Source organism: Aricia agestis, chromosome 8, assembly GCF_905147365.1.
Source record: "Aricia agestis chromosome 8, ilAriAges1.1, whole genome shotgun sequence".
Taxonomy (NCBI): domain Eukaryota; kingdom Metazoa; phylum Arthropoda; class Insecta; order Lepidoptera; family Lycaenidae; genus Aricia; species Aricia agestis.
This window is the reverse complement of record NC_056413.1, coordinates 17,146,472-17,171,353: the sequence shown is the minus strand read 5'-3', so window position 1 is coordinate 17,171,353 and position 24,882 is coordinate 17,146,472. Positions and strand designations below refer to the sequence as shown.

Sequence of the window (24,882 nt, the reverse complement as noted above, 5' to 3'; positions counted from 1 at the left end):
ATACTCGCGTATGGGTAGACAACTATCGGTAATACCAGGGACTACCATCAATAATTGCTACAAAAGCATGTAAAACTTGATACATTTCAATTTGAAAAAGACGCAATAATATTCCAATGAATAGGTTAATTATAACGATGTTTTAGTTAAAACTCATGAAAGAAATAACCCTATTTACCGTTGTTCACACCAAATGTCACAGGAAATATACATTTTGGTTTTGACAAAATCTTACCTGCACTTGTGCAAGATAACAGATATTTAGTGGCTAATATTTTACCAGTAATGAACATCTAAAACCCAAATAACACAATTTGGGAAAAAATAATAAAAACCACACCAACAATAAAAAGTAGAAGAAGTTTGAAAGTGACATGCCCACCAAAATTCTTTCAGTTAACAGTTTTCAGTTTGACAAGTATTATATTAAGTCAGCGTGTTCCTGAACTGTTACCAGTATACTGGCCTAATCGCTTAAGCCAATGATCGCATATGCGTAATATATTTTGATGTCACACTTGACAGTACACTGATATTTTTTAGAAACACGACCAATATGTAGTCAGTAATGGCAACCTGCAGATAATTTCAGATCGGTGGGGAACCAATAGAGAATCTAGAAGTGTTTACCGTCGCGCCGTCTGGTGGAGATTAAAAAAAAAGAAAACAACCCATTGTTACAGCCCATTGTGGCTCCTTCGGGCTGGTTTATGCTATAAGGTCAAAAATGACGTCTTTGTATGATAGAAGCGTTTAAAGGGCCCATTCACTGCACTGCAGGACTGCACGGCAGTCCTGCAGTGAATGGGCCTCACTGATTCACTGATTGGTTCACACTCGGTGTTGCCGGCCGGAAATACCTAGTGTGAACCAATCAGTGAGGCCCATTCACTGCAGGACTGCCGTGCAGTCCTGCCGTGAATGGGCCTTTTTAGTTCCTTTTCTCGCCACGTTCGTGTAGAGCCTTGTCGAACTCTACTTGTATAATGGAGGTCAGTGTCTAAGCCGAAGTGCCATAATATAAAAAAAAGAAATCGCAGCCAAGATCGCCGCCATATCGCTGCTGTGTGCAAGGAATCGCGATTTTACCGAGCGGTATTATCGCTCCTGTGTGCGGGAGGCTTTATGGTCAAATCATAGACTTTGGCCATTTACTTTTATAAGTGGACTCGGCATAATGGTCTCTACCAAATCAAAATACTGTGGCCGGTCCGCCATTTTATGTTCCGGTTCTCCGAGGTACATAAACTGACAAAGTGTCGTATTATAGGGATGTCGAAATTGAAAGAAAATATCGATATATCGATACATCGATATTTAAAAAAATATCAATATCGGTCTCGATATATCGCGAAAAAAATAGGCACTTGAAATGTTCACAAAATACTCAGTTGTATACATACTTTAATAATAATAATAATTTATGGTAAAATTAAAATAAACTGTAAACACTTCGTGCGCGAGTACAACTAGTATTTGTCCGATTTTTTGATAATTTTAGCCCGATATCAATAATGACAACTTAAAAATAATAATTAAAAAACTTAAAATAAATTAAATAGTTTTATTAAAATTAAGGAGGCTCCAATATAAAAAAACATTTGCCTATTTTGTCTCTATGTATACATAGCGACAAAATAGGCAAAAATGTTTTTTTTATATAATATAAAAAAAAACATTTTTGATATCAATATAATATATAATATGTTATATTATATATTACTTATAACTCGCTCGACGACGCTCACTTATAACATCTTAGTTTATCGATATCCTCGACAAATATAAACCGAGTGTCCCATCACTATAGACCGCCATGTTTAGTTCTTGGCAATATGGCGCCAGCCACACTTTTTTGTAGTTATGTCGCTTCCATCTGTTTCCATTATTTATTGACTTGGCGCAAGAGAGTAAAGAGTGAATAGATTTAATATTTATGGTCAAAAATTGACATAACAAGTGAACGAAAGAACGAAGACGATTCTGCAAAGGAAAGGAATCTTTGGACTGCAGCTTTTTGCTATAATTTTTGTGTAAATAATATAATAAATGTTGATATTTAATTAGCTTTTCAATGTGACGATTGCACAACTTTAGTAATTATAATGTCCAACACTTCATTAGAAGGAAAACTTAAACGTTTGGAAGAGAGTTTTAAAAATGAAATGCGTATTGGAAGAGAGGGTCCTCTCCACAACCAAGGAGGACTCGGTGCCCCTAGAACTGGAAATGCGCGAAGACCGAGGCCCCGTATGTTATTTTTATTTTGGATTGCATGTTATATATGAGTTTTAAGTGCTTCTTAAACTTGTGTAACCATTAACCTTTCGTAAAAATCAATTTGTTTGGTTTGATAAGCTACATAACATCCTTGTTTAAACTTTCGATACAAAGCTGTTGGAGAAAACATAAATCCATGGTCTGTTCTGCATCTTTACATAATAAATACTGTTGTAGTGAAGAAATGAATTCTACTTTCAATATTGTAGTTTGACAATAGATGATGCAGTTGTGTTGAGCGGATTGTAAACAGAGGAAGTTTTTGTTTTTCAAATGAAGATTTAGATTTTATGCAATTACTATTAAAAATGCTTTACTCAGTAAACATATTACATGAATGCTAAACATTTCTCAAAGTTGCTGATTTTTTTTTGTCTGTAAGTAAACTGACCAGTCAGCATCTCAACATGAGTTTTGTTTTAGTTTTACAGTATACATCTGGAAATCTATCAATTATTTCATCATAAAAATATTAAATCGTTGAACTACAGTAGGGCCTTGTTAATCCGGAGAGGCAAAAACAAGACCCTTTTCGAATTATCGAGGCATCCGGATTATAGTATGCAATATTTAATGTTAATAAAACACAACATATTTACCATAGTTTCTTTAACCAATTTTTAAATTATAGCATAAAGACAAAATGTTCATGTTAATAATAATTACAACCATGTAAGAAATCAGTAAGTTTTAATAAAACATTAGTTAATCCTTTTTGAAAAAGTCTGTAACATTCTTCTGTTTATAACTTTCGCACTTCTTTACGAAAGCTCAGTCTCTAAGTTGACGGAGAAATATAACTTGGTGGCTATCAAATTTGTTATCTATTAATAAATTTTTTTTTTAATGAAATAAGGGGGCCAACGAGCAAACGGGTCACCTGATGGAAAGCAACTTCCGTCGCCCATGGACACTCGCAGCATCAGGAGAGCTGCAGGTGCGTTGCCGACCTTTTAAGAGGGAATAGGGTAACAGGGGAGGGTAGGGATGGGAAGGGAAGAGAATAGGGGAGGATAGGGAAGGGATAGGGTATTGGGCCTCCGGTAAACTCACTCACCCGGCGAAACCCAGCGCAAGCGCTGTTTCACGCCGTTTTTCTGTGAGAACGTGGTATTTCTCCGGTCGAGCCGGCCCATTCGTGCCGAAGCATGGCTCTCCCACGTATGAATTTTCGTATTATCTTCAGTGTTTAGCCCATTTAAAGCAGTGTTTAAAGCCGGATTACCTCGATCACCGAACAAGCATTCATTTGACAAATTAGTGCTGTTAGTGTTTATATTCTTTTAAAATGCCAGGACTATGTAACAATTAATATGTTTTTGTCTTTTGTTATTCTTCCCATCTTTATAAATATCTGTTTTACTTCTTATTCCTTTGGTGTATAATCCTGTTTACGAATCTATTTGTATTTCAGCTCTTATGTTCACTCCACGGGAAATCCCATCATTTCCGCCGAGGTCTCCACAGGCTACGGACACTGAACATAGAATGCGAGAGGTGTACAAGGTAAAGAAAAACTGTGTTGGTTGTTTATTATAAAATTATTTGCTTGTTAGTATTACTCTTTTTTTATAGCTATAAACTTAAATGTGACTGGGGGGTCTGGTGACCCCATAACACAGGGCAACCTAGTTAGGGCACCAGTCTCCTGCTATATAATTTGTCGTTGACATCTTTTAATAATTGTACTACGTTCAATGTCTATTTAATAGATGGAACTCTTAGCTTGCCTTAAGTTAAAGGTTAAAAAAGCAAAATCACAGTTGCATACAGTCAATATATATTTCCATCCAATAGTTTCACATTAACTAAATGAAAGTGATAACTTATATAATGAATCTGGAATAAAATTTATTAAATCTGCTTTGGCTTTGATCAAAAACTTGTACCCTTGTACCCTTGGTACTTTGGTCTGGTGTTATTTATTTGTATATCTATAAGTGGTATGTAATTATTATTATTGACTGTAAGCTGCTAGTGTTAGCATCTATGTAGCTGGCAAGTGTGTGTCAAATTGTTTAAAGATTTATTGGACCAGTTTGTTTTTAAAGTACATTCAAAAGTGTTAAAAATATTTAAGGTGAGCGGCAAGTTGAGTGTGAATGGAGTGGAGTACAGATCACACATCAATGACCTGCACCAGCTGGGGGAGCTTGGCAGTGGGACGTGCGGACATGTTGTCAAAATGTTGCATCAGCCCTCCGGAGCTATCATTGCTGTCAAGGTAAATTGCTGAATTTAAAAATTGTCAATACACTGTGTCTTGCAGAATGCACATAATAGAACCCTTTTAGATGTATTATGTTTTACTGAATTGTTAAGTTTATCATATGCATCCCCTACCATTGTGACATTTTAAGTACTGCATTCACATCTTTACAATGGTGAAGATAATGTACTGAACATTATTTAAAAGAAACGCATTATTTTAATGACTTTTGTTTTTGTTATAATGTGAACTAAAGAAGATAGAGGGAGACATCAAGTTCTTAAGTGAATAAGTTCCTTCAAAATTCATGTCAATAATATTTCAATTTACTTATTCCTTTAAGACTTAAAGGAGTTGAGAGGAAAGAAAGGAGTAAAGTTTAAGTTTATTAAACTTAGTTCATCACAAGTACTTTATTCACAGCAAATGCGTCGCTCCGGCAACTCGGAGGAGACGAAGCGTATTCTTATGGACTTGGATGTGGTGGTCCGGTCCCACGACTGTCCATACATAGTGCGGTGTCTCGGCTGCTTCGTCACCGATGCCGACGTGTGGATATGCATGGAGCTGATGGCGTCGTGCTTCGACAAGCTGCTGAAGAGAATCGGCGCTCCAATACCTGAAGCGATACTGGGAAAAGTCACTGTTGCGGTTAGTAGTGTTATGTTATGTAATTTTCTCAATAATATTTGGAGTTGGAAAGTTGCTGCCTGCACAAAAATAAGTAAAATATTATGCCATTTATTTGATGTACTCGTGCTTATAAAACACAATCGCGAAGAAAGTACAAATTCGTCAATTGACCCATTGCTACTTGTCTTTTTCACTTGCGACGTGATATTTAGGATACAAACATAATATTTTTGTGTGATAAAACATACAAGTGGCGATGTGAATGTGAGTAGAAGAATTTGTGCCTGCTCTGCAACTGGACTGTATCTATTTGGATACTGGCAAAGTAACAAATTCATTATCTCAGTCAACATTCCTTGAAACTCCTCGGAGCTCGTGCAAAATATACTGTATTCTCGAGGCTAATTTCACCAAGGCCTAATTTCACCAACCAAGTTAAAATGTCATGTCATCTCTTTCATTCATATGAAAAACGAAAGAGGTAACGTTCGAGCATTAAGTTTAACAGTTGTTGGTGAAATTAGGCCTAACTCTACTATGCATTTCACAGACGGTGAACGCGCTCTCGTACCTGAAGGACACGCACGGCGTGATTCATCGCGACGTGAAACCGTCCAACATCCTGCTGGACGAGCGCGGCAACGTCAAGCTCTGCGACTTCGGCATCAGCGGTCGCCTCGTCGACTCCAAGGCCAAGACGCGGAGCGCCGGCTGCGCGGCGTATATGGCGGTGAGTGTCATATAGGGCATAAAAATATCATTAATTTCTCAAATCTTTGTTAAGCTAATCATGTCTATATGGACGCGGAGTCTTACGTCGAAATTACATGTGTGGCGGTACCCACAATTCGCCTAACATTCCTGCATCGCGCTATCGAAGTTTTCTGAGCGCGTCGATAATCGATATATATACGTCAGCTGAAATGTATCACGTGGGCTTCGGCCTGACCGAGCATACCACCTCGCTCGGTCTGAAGATCTTCCTTTGGCCGCCACGCATATCCTACATTGGTGACCCTCGACAGAACACGCCTTCTTCATCATCATCACTCCCCGCCCCTTCGCACCGCGCCAGCCAGCATCGCCTCATCGGGTACATCTTCCACTAGCCGCAATGTACCGCGGCCTGGGCGACTCCGCATCGGCATCATCGGGCTTTCTCACTACACCGATCGGTCAGCAAGCGAGAACATCTCTCCTGGTCAGCACGTAGCATCGGCCCCGCACGGCAGCTTATCCGACTCACTGGATCCCGTGCAGCAGCTTACAGTTCCGACTCACTGGGACTCAATGCAACAGTTCCGACTCACTGGAACTCACTGGCACTGGCTCAAGCGTCAAGACTTCAAGGTTCGACCTCCGGTCTTCGGGGGGGAGTGATGTGGCGGTACCCACAATTCGCCTAACATTCCTGCATCGCGCTATCGAAGTTTTCTGAGCGCGTCGGTATATATACGACAGCTGAAATCACGTGGGCTTCGGCCTGACCGAGCATACCACCTCGCTCGGTCTGAAGATCTTCCTTTGGCCGCCACGCATATCCTACATTGGTGACCCTCGACAGAACACGCCTTCTTCATCATCATCACTCCCCGCCCCTTCGCACCGCGCCAGCCAGCATCGCCTCATCGGGTACATCTTCCACTAGCCGCAATGTACCGCGGCCTGGGCGACTCCGCATCGGCATCATCGGGCTTTCTCACTACACCGATCGGTCAGCAAGCGAGAACATCTCTCCTGGTCAGCACGTAGCATCGGCCCCGCACGGCAGCTTATCCGACTCACTGGATCCCGTGCAGCAGCTTACAGTTCCGACTCACTGGGACTCAATGCAACAGTTCCGACTCACTGGAACTCACTGGCACTGGCTCAAGCGTCAAGACTTCAAGGTTCGACCTCCGGTCTTCGGGGGGGAGTGATGTGGCGGTACCCACAATTCGCCTAACATTCCTGCATCGCGCTATCGAAGTTTTCTGAGCGCGTCGGTATATATACGACAGCTGAAATCACGTGGGCTTCGGCCTGACCGAGCATACCACCTCGCTCGGTCGGAAGATCTTCCTTTGGCCACCACGCACAATCCCACACATGTTTATTGAATTATAGATGCATTTTAAATTGTTAGCAAAATAATTTTGGTTTTTAAACTAGGACAACCACAGAAATTAATCATGATAGAACGGCGACGCGCGTGCGTTGCTAAGTAATCACTCGTGTCAACAAACAAATAACTTACCCCTGAAAAGAAATACCTCCTTTTGACCGATTCACTTTCGTACTTCTGTTTTTACAATTAAACACTGCACAATGAGGCATTTTTGCACAACCACTTTGGTGTAATCAAGTCGAGACGTGCGCGCTGACTAAATGAACGTTCAACGAATCTTGCAGTATACTGCAAGATTAAAACACGCGTACTCCATCCGCTTAGCCGTTCTATCTTGATTTATTTCTGTGAGGACAACCTTAGACAAAAGCAAATAATAATAATAATAATAATAATAATATCTATGGACGCTTTACACCACGTCAGTCTGGCCCCGTGGTAAGTACCTGAAGGACTTGTGTTACGGGTACCAGACAACGGAAATATATTTAATACTTTTATACTATACATACATTTAAGATTTTTATTATATGATACACATATTTAATACACATCCATGACCCAGGAACTTCGAAAACTGTTTGTTCCGTCGGCGGGATTCGAACCCGCGACCCCCGGCTTGAGCTACCAACGCGCTCACCACTGAGCCACAGAGGTCGAAAGCAAAGGACGAAAGGATATTTTTCTCTTTCACTCTAATGAGTTTTTGTGTTTTAATGGCTATATAGCCTTCGACCTTCGGCTACAGGGCCGTCAAACCTCATTAAAAAAACCTACCAGAAATGCTTAAACTCGTTCCTCCTATTTTTTTAAATTATGTAACTTGTCGCAGCCGGAGCGCATCGACCCGCCGGATCCGTCGCGGCCGGACTACGACATCCGCGCGGACGTGTGGTCGCTGGGCATCTCGCTGGTGGAGCTCGCTACTGGCGTGTTTCCCTACCGCGACTGCCAGAACGACTTCGAGGTGCTCACCAGGGTATGTAGCATGGATTTACTACCTTCTAGAAAAACCTTATATTTTCTACTATTATTTAAGATTGGGTGAGTAACACAGAAAATTATTTGTTAAGTATAGAAAAACAGTTACTTAATTTATGGGTGATTCTCTGGGCGACATATATTTTTTTTTTAAATTTATGTATATCATAAGTAGATCATAATAATATGTATGTCTGAATTATTCATAGTTATTTTACTAATCGTTACGTTTTCCTGACAAACTTTAGGTGATTTATTTTTTCAGGTGATATCAGATGATCCTCCACACCTACCCGAAGACAGTCACTTTAGTCCAGAATTCAAATTATTTGTTTCACAATGGTAAGATGTCTTTATTTTAATAATTCACGTCTTCTCATGTTTTTTAAAATTCAGATTGATTTTCATTTCATTTTTTGATCAATATTCAGATTGGAAAATAATTCTATTTTAACCCCTTATTTAAAATAATAATATTAAAATGAATAAGGATATTATAAAATTGTATTTTGTCCTTGTCTGTTTAGCGACTCAGCAAACATATTAGACAAGGAAAAGCATATTTCTAAAACGTCTGTTCTACGCAGCGTTTTAGGGTTCCGTACCCAAAGGGTAAAAACGGGATCCTATTACTAAGACTTTGTTGTCTGTCCGTCTGTCTGTCTGTCTATCTCCAGGCTGTAACTCAAGAAAGGTAATAGCTAGGGAGTTGAAATTTTCACAGGCTATGTATATCTGTTGCCGCTATAACAACAAATATTAAAAACAAAATAAAATTAATATTTAAGGGGGGCTCCTATACAAAAAACACAATTTTTGGCTTAATTTTGTTCTAAAATGGTACGGAACCCTTCGTGCGCAAGTCCGACTTGCACTTGGCCGATTATTTATACTAATGTTTTAATAATTAGTTAAAATTCAATAAGTTTCAATCTAAATCCCAATAACTCGTTGCAGCTTAACAAAGAACTACAGGCATCGACCGAAGTACGCGAAGCTGCTGGAACACCCGTTTGTCGTGAAGTCAGCGGCCAGCGCTGTGTCGGTCGGGGCGTGGTACTCCTCTTTACCCATCTCGGGCCAGTCCCCACAGCCCAAGCCCAACCTCGGCTCGAGCAGCTCCATCAACTCCGGCCCCGAGACGCCGGTCACTCCGCAGCCCGTGAGGAACTTCGTGACGTCACAGTACTGGACGCCGGAACAGGCCACGCCTACTCCCGCGAGGTACTTTTATCAAACGAAATTTGCTTACGTAAAGAAACCTGTTTTACCAGGATTCTCATAAATTCACCTAAAATTATTGTTTTTAAAACATTTAATCGTGAAGAAACTACTTTACTTTTCACTTAATATACTTCATTTTTACACATCAAATAACTTGCATAGTAATTAGTAAGAAACAGTCACTATTATAAAGCCGGTTTTGTTCACACTGCATAAATTCTTATATTATTAGCTGTAATATAATATACAGCATCACTAAGAATCCTTTTGCCAACGGTTCGTTTGATGTCAAAGTAAACAGAAACTACTATAGAAACATAAACACACAATTTCGTACAGAGCATGGTGGGCGCAGGCGAGCAACGCGGGCGGTAGTAGCTCGCAGCCCGCCAGTCTAGAGGCCGACCTGTCTGCACACTCGCCTTACCCTAGGAGAAGGTAATTTTTTTTTCATTGAATAGATATTAGCTATATATTTATGTTGCGTATTATGGAATATTTGGCAAGATATAGAATCGACAAAACCACAAGAGTTATAAATTCTAAAGACTAAACAAAAGGTACCCTATTTTCTTCCTACCTATAGAAAACGTGTGTAGCAAACCTGAAACATAAAATAGCTTATTAACTTGACATGTTTCTGCACAGTATAACAATATACGTTTTGCGTACAGGACGCTGGAGGCAGTGGCCCCGCCCACTCCCGTGCGGCGCGTGTCCACAGACAACCGCTTCCGCGCCTCCCCCGCCTCGCCTGCGGTACGTATATTATATTATACCATTTTATGTCACTGTTATGGGACGTTTACATTCAGCCACTGCCGCTGCACCTCGTGCTGCCGGCGATACTTCTGCGGCAGTAACGACGCGTGTGAGGTTTACACTGCATGCGGCATGACGAGTGGCAGCGCGAGTGACTATTTACATTCTCGCCCTGCTCACTTCCCAACAGGGCTGAATATAAACGACACTTTTAACATATTTAGGGTGGTTTGCACCAGAGGCGTAGTTATAGTTAAGGTCCAGGTTATCGTCAAATATGGCGTCCATTATGGACTTTTACTAGGGATTTGACAGTTCATTTAACATTTTGTTATGGTTAAAGTTAAAATTGTAGTTAAAGTAATTTGGTGCAACCCACCCTAATTTACACGATTAATACACAACCCCTATACCATTTATCTCTGTGATGATTGATTTAAGTAACTTGAAACATAAATAATATTATTGTAAATCAAAATGAGAATATAGCCACCACGAGTCACATATATTATGTCAATTAGGAAGTATCATAGTACTAATACTACTTCTTCTTAATTAATAATTGTAGATAAAATAATTAGTGGTAATCAGAGTAAGTTTGGGTGCTTGGTATGACCGGAAAGTTGTAAAAGTACTTATCCGAACTTGCCCTATTTGTTTATATCTTAGGCATGTAATATGTAATTAACGTTAAAATTTTATCCACAGAGTTCGGGTAACACTAGTCCCATAGTTCTACAAAGGTTTTACCATCAAAACCAGCAGAGGAGATCCAGAGTCGATTTACAGTCCACGCCTAGACATAGAAGGTAAAACATAATATTTATGAAGGAACTAATTGTACTACATAATAAGGACTGTTCAAGCTAGCTCGCAGTCGTTAGTATGGCATTACGTTGTAGCTAAGATGTGATTTGTTGACAGAGGGGTTAGTGCGAGTTTTATTCGATCATACGCATCAAGCACGTTAACGCGAATTTATATGGAATCAAAGCAGCGCCATCTACTGGCTGACGTGGATACTGCTTTGATCCCATATAAATTCGCGTGAACGTGCTCGATGCGTATGATCGAATAAAACTCGCACTAACCCCTCTGTTAACTTTTGATTAAGACAGCCACATCAACACAGTTAAGTCGTTGCTGTTTAAGTTATGCATACATTGTATATAATACAAGATGACGACTGCAACTCCGTTGCGCCAAAATTCATTTGTAGCAGGCGAACCGTACATTTTTGGGATAAAAACTATCCTATGTCATTTCCGGTGTTTCAAAGTATCTCAGCAAAATCAGTTCAGCGGTTTGAGCGTGAAAAGGTAACCTACAGACAGACAGACAGACACACGTTCGTAATATTAATATGGATGCTTCCTCGTTGCAATGCGTTGTCAGACATGATGTCAGATGTTGTATGTGCCCTGTTGCGTGTTGTCTGTTTCTCACATATGCTCTAGTAATGTTTGTGTATACTCCAGCCTGAGCCGCGAGCACAGCACGGGCCGGTCTCCCGAGCCGCCGCCGCGGACCGCTCGACCACTCCCCCTGCCACACCACGACAGTGAGTATAATTAGATACAAAAAAAATCAACTTTCAAATAGTTTTCGATTGGATTGGGTATTGAAAAGACTTTGAAAATGTCAGTGCCGGTTTTAGCATTTTCTCAGTGCCGAAATTTCTTCGGCGCCCAGGCTCCTGCTAGTGCTTGCCTGCGGCGTCCCTTTTTATCCCGCTTCTTGGGTGGTCGCCTAGTGTCGACCCCCCCCCCCCCAATCGCCGCTACTGGCTTTCTTGAAAGGAGAAAACTACCTTTCTACTTGTACTGTAAAATGTATTCCAGCAAACGGCAGCTACGAAATGGAGCCGCCGGCGCTGCTGGAGAGGCTGCACCCGCACCCGCCCTCGCCGCTACTGCTCAATAATAGGTAACGTAAATACTGATGCCGAATATCCGTCATGCAACAATATTAACACAATCACAATATCCATGGGCGTATCGAGGGGGGCACGGGGGCAGCTGCCCCCCTCGATACGCCCATGGATATTGTGAAAAAAAGGACATCTATAAAAGTGACTTGTAATTGCATCAGATGCTACAAAAAAAACAGATTCGTCCGCTGACTAAAAAAAAAATAAAGTGCCTGTAGCTCTAAAAGGCGCAAAAATCGCAGTTGAGTGTCTATGACAAAAATGTACGACAAGAGTCCCTCTATAAGATGTGCTATGATTTATTTTGAATACGTTTGAATCTTGGAATAAAATGACAAAATTATGATTACGTCCATACAAAAAATAATTAATTATTTTTTATCTCTGTAGATACGGTATATTGAAAAAAAACGACATCTATAAAAGTGACTTGTAATTACATCAGCTGTCTACAAAAAAAAATCAGCCTGATCCGTTGACCTTCGATCCGAAAATTCTTAATGTCCCATTTATTTTACTTTGGGACCAGTGTGCGGCGTAGACAAAATTTAGAATGAAAAGTCCATAGGATTGTTAAATTTATGATTTCCGCGCTATGCTGCAGGCATCATCTAAATTTTATCAATATTAACTAGTAGTCTACCCCGGCTTCTCATTCAGGGACATGTTAGCTAGACATGGGTGAAATAATTTTTGAAATCGGTCCAGTAATCCCTAAGATTATCGCGTTCAAACCAACAAACAAACTGTTCAGCTTTATAATATTAGTAAAGATATACTTTTTTATCATTATGGCGCAACAAAATGCAGACAGTTTATAATACACAAACGAGAGACATCAAGTGCTAGTAACAAACTCGTAATTCTATTATTTCGTCATCAGACTGTCAGAGGGGCGGAGTCAAAGCCTGACGCGGGCGGAGCTCCGCAACGGGTACCGCACCGAGCTCGCGCACGCCCCGCCCACTAAACACGCCCACCACGACGACCAGGGTGAGTATACATGCACACATGAGGCGCACATACACACCTCTGACCTCTCTGTATGTGCGACTTACATGTCGTCTAGTTTATCTAAAGATTTTTTAAATTTGTTTAGACCTTATTTATACGAAATTAAAAATGTGTGTGAGTGAATGAAAGTGACAAGTTGAGATGGGTTGATACAATTTTCTTAGTGAACCACGACCAAATTTTTAATCGTCATTATTTTTTTTGGTTATTTTTTTTATTACCTTTTGTTACACTATTAGATAGTTTGTTAAGGAACTATATTTGATTAGATCGTAGAGTAATAAAATATAAAATCAGTTTTATTTTCGTATATCAAACGAAAGTTCAATTTCTGGTTTTTATATGGACAGTAGAAACGTTTTAAATAGGAATAGTCACAACCAGTCAGGTTAGCAGTTATAATTAAAAATAAAGCTTTCTGTAGCCTAATACTAGTTATGAACTTCATAAACTTTTTGTTTTATTTTGGAAAGCTCATCTATAATATGATTTTTTTCTTTTGTTTTATATCGAATGTTATTTTTATAAGTATCTGATTCAGAAATATTACTGTTACTGACAGTAGGATTATGTTGTCTATTATTACATTACTAGTCTTATAGTCACTCCACCAACAGTTTTTTTTGCCAAAAAAAAACTGCCAAATACAAATTGTAAATGTTACGTTACCATTGCAGGTATCATAAGTTTTTGAGGTAAAACATTTTGATGTCCCCTTGAGTAGCTTGTGGTATACGGGCAACGCACATACACCTATTATATTATGTGTACTTATTGGCTTCGGTTATAGGGGCAGGCTTACCTACTGTATTTATGTATATTGTATATAGATGCTTTGGTATAATCTGTATAACGACTGGTGTAAATACAAAATTTCCTTACACGACTGACCAGTGTATAAAATATTTAACAGATATTTTCTCTTGCACCTAAACTTTTTAATTCGAGGGCAGCCAGCCTAAAGACCAAAACTATTCTAAAACCGCTGCGCTAGCCATTCTGCCTTAAAATGATTGTATTTAACTAATAGCCTAAAGAAATATTCTGGTATCATATTTTATACCTTTGACATTGACAGTTTAGTTTTTTATAACATGTTCTGTTGATTTTGCCACCGTTTTTTTCGTTGAATACAATCGTTTCTGCCATATACGATCATCCATTTATTTGTTTCACTGTCCCATCATTGTTTTTACTCCAATGAGACAAAATTTGCTTAAGCTTCGCGGCTCTGCTTTTGCCGAAGAGGTTAGGGGGTAGGTGGGTAGGACCCAGAAGTTTCAAAAAAGCAAAATATATATTCTACTGCCAATATACGTTCGGCTATGCATTATGGTGGAAATGTTTTGCTCGTACAACGCACAAACTTATGTTCGTTACATGTGGTATAGTCACCTCACTTTTGATTGTGATACACAGACACTATATGTGGGCTCTAACTAACATGCAGCTTGACACAGCAATACTTAGTAGCTGTATTATTGAGGAAACTCTACACTTTTTTACTTCTCAATTCTTCCCTGACGAAGAAAGTAAAAAAATGTAGCACTTTCTAGACTAGTTCAATCGAAATTGATCTTTATTATCTATGTCATTGACTTTCTATCTGAAAGCGTTTATGAAAACAAGGTTAGACCACAAGCGTTTGGAAAAATGTGATACCATTTCCAAATAATTTGAAGATTCATAAAAGATCAAGATAAAAAATCTGTATTTTATATCTACAAACTCTTGTGGTCACTGTAGTATTTTATTTAGTCGATGTAAATTGTTAATCTATGGCACTAAATGTGTACACTATATTGTACAGCTACACTGAGTGAACGAGTTCTTCCTCCTATCTTTATTGCATAATTAATTTAATTTTAGTGAAACAGTGTCTTATATTATCTTAATAGCTCTTGTCACTGGTTTTAAGAGCATTTTTATAATTTCTAAATGAACGTACAGTGAGCTACACAAGTGTACACATTAGCGTGCCAAGTAAACATGTGCTTTGCTGTCCTCACGCCCATATCGCCATCTGTTGCTCTATCACATGCCTCGCTACACTAAACATGACCTCACACCGATCTAACTACACTTTGGCCTTAAATTTAGATTATAAAAAAACTTGACACAAGCGCCAGCCAAAAAACTTTGGCCTTGAATTCTATTAAAAAAAAACTTGACATTAGCGCCATCTACGGGTTTTAGCGAGGTGTGAGGTCCTCATACTCATAGTCCCTCATGGCTTCGCTCACTGCTGTGTAACAAGGCATATGGTACGGCCCCCACCTCCACTTTGGTTCACGACACGGGTGAGTACGCGCCTTCTTACAATATGGCCGCTTACTTTGACACATACGAAGTTTGACTGTCAAACTGACGTATTCGATTTTTAAAACATAGCCTGACCATGAATAATATGTCTTTATTCTTTATGAGTTACCTTACTTCGGGTTTGTTAAAAATATAATTTCGTTAAAAATATAATTTCCATGTCGATGGTCTTCCTTTTGATAGGATCTTCTAAGGTCCTGTCAAAAGAAAATAAATCTGAATTTCCAAATTTGACGAATTAACCAATCACATTAGCTTCACGTAGTACGGCTGCGATAAATGATCATATATTTTTTCCTGGTCACGCTTTGTTATTATAGGCCAGAAATTGTCGTTCGAAATTCGAAATTTAAAAAAGTCGAGAACCATAGCGGGGGCGGGGCGAGCGGGCGGGTGGGCGTGGACGGCGTCTGAGCGGGGCGGTGGGTGTAGGCTGGCTGCACTCGCTCGCGGGGCTGGTGAAGCGCCGCCTCAGCGGGTATGTCAAGTGGCATCACGTTGCAGCGCGCCGCGAACCCCGCCACGCGCGTCTCGCACAACACAGGTAAACTACATTTTGGTTTATTACTTTCATAATGTACTGTTTAAAAGTAGATGTAGATGTACGGTTAGAGGTGGATGAAGTAGCTATGGATCTATATCGTCGTCTAAAAGTGTTAAGCTGCTAACTCCATTTTTATCAGTTTTAAGTTTTTGGTATCGTTGGAAAGAGAAAAAAAAGCCCTGCAATTGTAGAAAATGATAAATCCATAAGACTAATACAAAACAACAAAAAACACGCCCAATCATATCTGATAACTCCACTGTGTCAAATTTTCGCGCGTAAAAGTTGTCAACTCCGCCATTTTGTTCGAACGCGCTTGCTAGGACAAGTTGTCCGCTCTATCTTATTGGAAAAGAAATACAAAACAAGGTATACGTCTGTTTTCGTACTATTTATGAAAGGTAAGTACCATATTAAGTGTTTTTTACACATCAATCAGTTATACAATACGGTTTATGAGAAGTAATAACTTTAATAACCTATTTGTAAATAATTGCTCCATTTGTTTACTGGAGTTAACAGATTTTCCTTTACGATAATGTTTGTAATTGCTTTAAATTATGGAGTTATCATTTCACTTCTGTTGAAAGAAAAGAGTTGTGCTGATTGCAAAATTACTATACAATTTAATTAATATCTAGCAATATCCCGCCAAAACTACCTACAACCTGCAAGCAAATGTGTGTGGTGGTGGTGTTTGCACGATCTTGTCTCTGAGTGTATGCTTAAGCAGTGTGGGAGGAGAGAGGTGCTTTACGCATGCTTATGCGTGCACTCACACATTTGCTTGTAGGTTGTGGGTATTTTTGGCGGGATGTTGCTAGATATTAATTAAATTGTATGCTATGGATTTCCAAAAAGTAACGTCTGATTTTATTAACTATGCAAAATTATTATATCAACTTAAATAAAATTTAGTAAAGGCTTCTCGTCTCATTGAATTTTTATTCTCATTTTCGCCAGATGCCTTAAGTCTACAGAAGACTTAAGCCTAGATAAAACTGCTAAGCTATTAATTTATCCTTTGCGCCAGGTTTGCATGCTAATATAGGTTTACTTTTATTGCAGATGGATAAAGGTAGAGGCAATGTTTTATTTAAGTACTCTAGAGGGAAACGCATAGCCCAAATGTGTATTAATGAAACTCCGCCTGATTTAATTAACACTTCTTCAAGCATGGCTTATATTGTGAATTCTTATGCTTTTAAAGGTGCTGAAAATAGCTCTGACAGCTTGACCCTCTTAGATCTTGACACTGTCATTCCAAATGATAAAGTGGTTTTAACACCTACCAAATACAATGACGTTCAAGCAATAGGACATGATCATACCCTAAGTAAAATTAACACTGACGATTGTATTGTCAGTGTCCCATTACATCCACCTCAAAGCTCGTCTAAACCATCTTCTTCAGTTGCAAATACTTTCCCAAGTGACGCCGTATCTGCTACTTCTTCCGACTTCCTTTTAATGCCTATTAACCCCGGTGACGAAGTGTTTCAGTTCAATACGAACCGGCATGACGAGGATATTTTACAGATTTCTACAGTGGATAATATTCAAACTCTCCAGACGTCAAACCTGGAAGAGATGGGTCTCACTGAAGTTGAGAACGTCGATATTGAAATGATCGACACCGACTGTTTACAGGACATCACTAATAACGAGCCTTTGGTGCCATATTCAAGTACAGATTCTGATGGAGAGTTTCCTATAAAAAGTAAAAACAGAAACAAAAAAACTAAGGTTGATCGCAAAACATGGTTTGCGGAAAAAAACAGGAGCCTAAGGGAAAATGGTCAAAAATATTATGGAAGAGTAAAAATTGATTCGAAATGGACTTATGAAAAAGAAAAAGAACCACGAAATATAAAAGAGCGATGCAAATGCAAAGAGTCAAAAAGTCTGAAGTGCAAAGAGATACAAGAAAAAACCAGAAGAGAAATTTTTACAAAGTTTTGGAAGACCTTGACGTGGGGAGAAAAGAAGGTATACGTTAACGAGCATGTGCAAAGTGTTCAAATAAAAAGACCAAGAGGCCGAAAGAATTCCGAAGAGTCAAGAAGAACTCAGTCTTTGGTATATTATTTAACAGGAGATGAAGATGTCAAGTTAAGAGTTTGCCAAACCATGTTTCTTAACACACTTAATATTGGAAGAATGACAGTGCATGGTTGGAAGAATAACATGAAAACTGACAGGAAACCCCAACAACAACGTGTCACATTGCAGAACGTTAATCCTCATGAAGAGAAGCAAAAAAACCTAACGGCATTCTTTGATGCTCTTCCAGTTATGGAATCACACTATTGCCGTTCATCTACGTCGAGAGTTTATCTATTACCTGAGTGGCAGACCAAAAAGTCTCTTTATGATTTTTATGAATCAGACTGGTGTCGTACGCGTAACTCAGAACCATTATCAAGCACAGCGTTCTATAAAATTATGGAAGAAAGAAAAATTTCTTTATTTCGTCCAAAAAAGGACGAATGTGAAAAATGTGCTAAATACAAACAAGGAAATGTCGAAGAAACCGAGTACCGCTTACACATGGAGAGAAAAGATGATGCTAGAAAAGAAAAAGCTAATGACAAAGATTCGGACAATTGTGTTGTCTTTGCTGTCGATACACAGGCAGTTTTACTTTGTCCTGTGTCAAAAGTAAGCGTTTTGTACTATAAGACAAAGTTACAGGTCCACAATTTGTGCTTTAAAAATTTAAAAAACAAGGACGCCTACTCCTATTTGTGGAATGAGTGTGAGGGTGGCATGAATGCTGAAGAATTTGCTTCCATTTGGGTGGATTTCTTAGAAAATAAAGTTATACCAAATTTGCCAGCTGGATGTAATAGAATTATATTTTATTCTGATGGCTGTGGGTACCAAAACCGAAATGCAGTGATGTCAAACGCGTTGCTTAATACAGCCGCAAAACATAACCTGTGGATAGAACAAAAATATTTAGAAGTGGGTCACACCCAAATGGAAGTGGATTCTATGCATTCTGCTATCGAAAGACGTCTGAAAAACAAGGTGATTAACGTCCCTGCAGATTACATTGACGTCATCAAAAGTGCTCGAAAAGAGCCATACTATGTCCAATATTTGAGTCACAACTTTTTCAAAAAGTTTGATACTGTCCAATCCTACAAAACTATAAGACCAGGAAGGTCAGTTGGAGATGCAAAAGTAAATGATATTCGTGCACTCCAGTACAGCCCTACCGGTATTATTTCTTACAAATTGAGATTTGCTGAACTGTGGTCAGAGCTGCCACAAAGAAAAACCACTGTCAATCCTAAATACTACCATGAATTGGAAAATCTACACGAAAATCGATTACCCATAAAAGATCGCAAGTTCCAGGACTTACAACAGATCAAATTAGTTCTTCCAAAAGATTACCATGAATTTTATGATAGTCTGCCACATTAGGCTTTGGTTATAATATTATAAGTTAATCAGAAAAAAAAAGATTCTGAACATTATTTCGTTAAATATATTATAAAAATATTGTTTTTAAGTAAAATTTGTTATACTAAAGTAATTTAATTAGACTGTTGTAAAAAATAAAAGATGATAACTCCGTATCTGGGTTGCTCTCCATGGTATTATTGTAAAAATAAATTGTTATAACTCCTTTTTTTTTCGATAACTTTATAAAAATACAAGTCAGCATGTTATTTGTAATAAAAATAATAAATACAAATTATTCCCCGCCAACGGTATTTACAGTTTTTCATTTTACTGCCTACTTTTAGAATAGGAATGTTTTATTTGTATCCTGAAAATTTGTACTTTTGGAGTTAGCAGGTTAACACTTTTAGACGACGATATGTTAAGTGTAAGTCTACACACGGGAGCTGCCTACCAGTTCTTTGAGCTCGATTTAGGCTCCCGGCCACACTTCCGTGTGTCCAGATTTATTGATTTATCGGAAAAATAAAATTAAAGTAGGCTAGCTAAAATTTTTTTAAGTTTCATAAAAATCTTAATTATAAATCTGTCTTAATTATATCTTTAATTTCCACGAATATAGTTGCCCACTCTTATAATTGCTTATGACAATCTTTGTTACAAATTTTATAACTAAGGAATACATACTATATAATCAAAATCATAACCCTCCTTTTTGCATCGCCGTAGTCGAGTAAAAAGTGTAGTGTTCACCTATTTGTATGCGCATATTTGTAATTCAATTACTTTAAATAAAACAATATAAACAGATGGGGCACCTCAGAGAGTTGGAGCGTGCCGGCGTCGCCGCTGCCGCCGCGCGCGCCGCCGCCGCGCCCCGCAGACTAGCGACTCACGGACGCAACTGGAAACGCGCGACCCTACATACGTACGTGCATTGCTAGATAGCATGCCGAACATGCGAGAGTACTAGCTTATAATTGAAGCAACAGTTGAAGTAAGACTGCACTAAAAGTGGAGCGACGTGACATATTCCTAGGGTTAGTTCCGACCGCAACGCGACGCGTAGATGCATTTCTAAAGTTTGGATTTAACAGATGTGCAAGACGTCTCACGAAATTTAAATCTGTCTGTCGAAATTAAAATTCAGTACAAATGTAGAAATGCATCTACGGGTCGCGTTGCGGTCTGGATTGACGCTTACAGCTCGGGAAACATTCTTTGTTTAAAATCGAATTGCTTAAACCGATCTAATCGACAAGGCACTCTATTAGGTATGGGCTGTGAAATATCGCGTCGCTGCAGTGTAGCTATGTCTAGGAAGGCCCGGGACGTAATCGGACAATTCGAATAAGAGAAATCTAAAACCTGTAAAATATTCTTGCATTATTCGTAAAACGTACAGTTGGGTCGCGCTTGTCTAATGTTTCTAGCTTTAACATTAACTGATGAGTGATGTCTAAATCTAAAGCTGGCGCTACATATCTTGTTCATATTGCGAATTAGTATTGCTATCTCTGTCTTATGAGTCAAAACAGACAAGAGACGAGTATAAAACAAGCTATGTGTGGCAGTGTTGTCGTGTTAGCAATACTACGTACCCAACTGTTTGATATTATCAGTGTTGCCAGGTTTAAAACCATAGATTGTGGATTGTAGGTTGCCTGAAATGGAAAGGTCTTTGAGAGGCATATACAAATAATAGTATTTAAAATAGTTTGTAGTGGATATTGGCGTTCAGAGTAACAGGTAGACGAGGTGAATTTAAAACTGTTTAAGTAGGAGCACCTGGTAACACTGGTGATGTACTGTTTTTCAAATTTTAAATATCGAAGCCTTTAAACTTCGACGGTCCATTTTAAAATTCTAATTGCAATTTTATTGCAATATTTATTTACTTTAAAAACTTTTAATCTTAATTCACAAATGAATTTTTGAAATTGTAACTACAACAAACAGCAGCCACACTTCCTTGCCTGTAGAATTTTAAAATGGACAAGTCAAACATTGTAGAAAGCTTTAAACAATATTACGAAATTTTCTGCACACGCGTGAGGGTAATTCTGCAATAGCACAACGGATGCCAGCTAGAGGATTTAAAATGTTGGGTACGAGTTAGATTTTTTCAGCAAACGTCTTGTGCGCTTATCTAGTTGCTTAGAAAACGTGTGGTCTAAACGGAAGCTAGTCGTTGTTTAAAAGCTGATGCCTATTTTTTATTTACCTTAAAGCAATAGACCTTTTTACTTTTCACCCGATTGTCTTGCTATTTACCTCGTCATAATTCTTTTCATTTGATCTTTAATTTCATTATCTATTATAAATTATTATCTATGGCTTTCTCTATTATGTTTTTTTGCTTTTAAAGCTGTCTACACACCAAAGCCGCCGGCCCAGCGGCCTCATTTTGAAACAAGCTTTGTTAAAATTGTTTCAGAATGAGGCCGCAGGCCTTGTACGGCGGGTTATGCCGCCGGGCTGGCGGCTTTGGTGTGTAGGCATTTATTTGAGATTTCAAGAGACAACAATTTTTTGGCATTAACTTTTAAACACTAAATGAAAGAATGGATTATGAAACGCGGAAGACACAGCCTTTTAATAAGTCTGACTAAATATAGGCTGTCTCTCCACGGAAAAGCGACTTAAATATCTAGTATCAAACATTGTAAAGTATTTAATTATTGTTAATAATAATTTTCTGGTAATATGTCTAGGTGGACAATTTAATATGTACTGACATTTTATGATAATATTTTATGTCTCAAGTTATAGAATCGATCTGTTTTTGGATTTCTCTTTTATTTTTATTTTAACGTGACATATTATTATATTTTTTGGAAATATTAATGAGTTTTCTAATTTATTATATTTTATTGTGTTCTGCAATTCTTATTTGAATCACATTGTATCTAAATGGAGTATAAAATTAGGGGTTATTTCTTTCCAGATATGAAATTATTTGAATTTAATGATATAATTATAATTTAATTAATTGTTTGTTCATTTTGCAATATTATCAGAAAGTGAAAGCGTACAACACCAAAAACATTGAGTCATGTTTTTTGTACATATAATGTAAGGTTTGCGGCTAATTGTACCACGAGATTCGTCATGTGTCTAGTTGTGTTCCGCTTATACAGATACGGTCGTATGCCACGATATACATATATAGTTATTAGGGTGAGTTTTGACACAGAGTAAGTCCGATTCAAGTTAACGCAAAATTAAGGTACAGTTATGGAATGGTACTACACTTTGCGGTTGCAGTGCATATGCCCGTAGCGCCAGGCAAAAAAAAAACACAGACTATTTGGACTTACCCTGTGTCCAAACTTACCCTGATTAGACTTACTTGTAAAAAACCGGCATAACGTGTAGTTTCTGAATGGATGATTTACTTAATTACGTTTTAATTTACTGGAAGGTTTACGTCGCATAATAATATTCTTAGAATATATATTTATTTTCACTCTTCTTTTCTGTCTTCTCTGTTTACTATTTAAAAATAGAAATAAGGATAAAGTATAAAAAAAACATTAAATCAATGGTCATTCCATTGCTTTTAATGTTTATTCTTACTTAATATCCCGAAAATGACAGAAAATACTAATATTATGTCTATAATAATTCTGGAATATCATATTTTTATGCACAGATAATAATTAATTCTTTTAATTATGAAATTGAATAAAATATTTTAAGTACGCCAATTTGTTTGTGAAGCAAGTCCATAATAAAGATTTTTAAAAAAAGTACGCCAATTTAGAATAATTATGTATATTATAACATTATAACTTTTAGTACTTATGCCGAATTCAAAAACGTATAAATTGTAAGTGGCATATAGACCGTGAGTCGTATTTATTGAGTTAGTGCAAAGCGTTATGTAAATATCGTGTAATATATTGTATAAGTGACGATTATTGATACATTTTGTTAAATGTAAACGGATTTTTATGAGTTACTTTGTAATTAAAGAACGATCAAATTAATCCGTTGTTTTATTTCTATCCAATTTAAATCTATAAATAAATAGTTTTTTAGCAAGAATACATTTTTAAATAAAAGTTTTATGTGTAATAGGATATAGACTATAATACATAATATACAGTAGTACATAAATAGCATTAAAATGATTTTTGGGAAAATATTTTTGCGCATTTTATACAATCATGTCATGTTCAATTGGTTTTCGGAATCAAAGACATTCGTAGCATAAAATAGTTTTAATTAAAATAATCTTTGTACAATATTTTGTGTTTCACATTGAACTAACTCCAGAACGGATAACAATATAAATTAAACATTTAAAATAATAAAAAAATAACATCTGTCCTATTCTTCATTGATAACTTAAATATAATTTAAAACAATGTGAGTATAGCGTTACTTAAAATGTTATAAAGGAGTTGTTAAACATAAATGGTGAACATTAAAAATAACAGAGACAGCTATAGTTCATAACATGAGACGAGTCAAAATTTTCATACAAATTTTTACTTTTATATGAAGTTTTGTGTCTTGCCGACTCTTGTCTCATAGTCTGGTAATTAGAACTTAATAACTTCACTCTTAAATTGCAAATAATATATTGGAACTTGCAGAAAAATAATAGAAAATCTCAACTTTATAGGAAAACAAAAGCTGGCGACACTACTGTGATGTCTCGTGGCAACACCTTTGACGTCACACCAGTGCTGCCATCTATGTTCAATTGTTCATGTAAACATAACTTATTCTGACTATATCCTAGCTACCTGTGTGTTGAATTCTAAAGCTATCCCTAGAAATATAAATTTCTAGGGATAGCTTTACGGTAACAAGCAGTTTATAAAAACTGATATGCTGATATGTTATATAATCTAAGAATAAATAATAATTTCTTCTGCCGGAGTGAACACAAGTTTATCTTACTAATCTAAACCATATCTCTTTGGTATATGCAGCTAGGCGTCATGAAGTTGCTTTAAAATTTTCGATTCTTCAAAATAATTTTTTACTTAAATATGCAACAGCATTAAAAACAGCCTAGAAGTAAAATTTACAATAGAACGATGTGATATTCTATAGCCAGGGGTTCCCAATCTTTTCCAGCCTGCGGCGCAGTTACACGTCACAATATTTTGTCACGGCGCCCTACTCTACCTAGCTATTAGAAAAATAGCCTTAGGTTTTTTTTTATGAAATAAGGGGGCAAACGAGCAAACGGGTCACCTGATGGAAAGCAACTTCCGTCGCCCATGGACACTCGCAGCATCAGAAGAGCTGCAGGTGCGTTGCCGGCCTTTTAAGAGGGAATAGGGTAATAGGGGAGGGTAGGGATGGGAATTCGGCCCAGGTTAAGCAGGTAAATACAGATAATAACCAATATTTAACCATCTAACCTGCTATACATAATTAATTTTTTATTTGTGGTTTCGGATAATAATGGATGATGGACTCACGGCGCGGCGCCCTTC

General features: G+C 37.8%; 1 protein-coding gene across 5 annotated transcripts; it reads left to right on the top strand.

Moving 5' to 3' along the window:
- Positions 1-1,956: 1,956 nt before the first annotated feature.
- Positions 1,957-21,808, top strand: LOC121729848 (dual specificity mitogen-activated protein kinase kinase 7-like). Of its 5 annotated transcripts, none has more exons than XM_042118492.1 (16): positions 1,957-2,250; positions 3,695-3,786; positions 4,361-4,504; positions 4,913-5,140; positions 5,673-5,852; positions 8,062-8,208; positions 8,476-8,552; positions 9,168-9,434; positions 9,774-9,872; positions 10,109-10,193; positions 10,905-11,005; positions 11,675-11,757; positions 12,038-12,122; positions 13,010-13,119; positions 15,967-16,006; positions 20,233-21,808. In XM_042118492.1, the coding sequence occupies exons 1-16, from the start codon at positions 2,106-2,108 to the stop codon at positions 20,309-20,311; spliced, it is 1,962 nt and encodes a 653-aa protein (XP_041974426.1). In that variant the 5' UTR covers positions 1,957-2,105; the 3' UTR covers positions 20,312-21,808. The 5 variants fall into 5 exon arrangements, with proteins under 5 accessions (XP_041974426.1, XP_041974425.1, XP_041974429.1 ...); XM_042118491.1 differs by having other exon boundaries at positions 15,895-16,006; XM_042118495.1 differs by lacking the exon at positions 15,967-16,006 and adding an exon at positions 13,818-13,835 and having other exon boundaries at positions 1,958-2,250; positions 20,233-20,256.
- The last annotated feature ends 3,074 nt before the right edge of the window (positions 21,809-24,882 follow it).

Bases quoted from the DNA above. Each gene is read 5' to 3' on its own strand.
- LOC121729848 (XM_042118491.1), top strand. From the start codon at position 2,106: ATGTCCAACACTTCATTAGAAGGAAAACTTAAACGTTTGGAAGAGAGT. The intron at 2,251-3,694 runs GTATGTTATTTT...TTTGTATTTCAG, and splicing joins TGCGCGAAGACCGAGGCCCC to CTCTTATGTTCACTCCACGG. The intron at 12,123-13,009 runs GTAACGTAAATA...TTTCGTCATCAG, and splicing joins CCGCTACTGCTCAATAATAG to ACTGTCAGAGGGGCGGAGTC.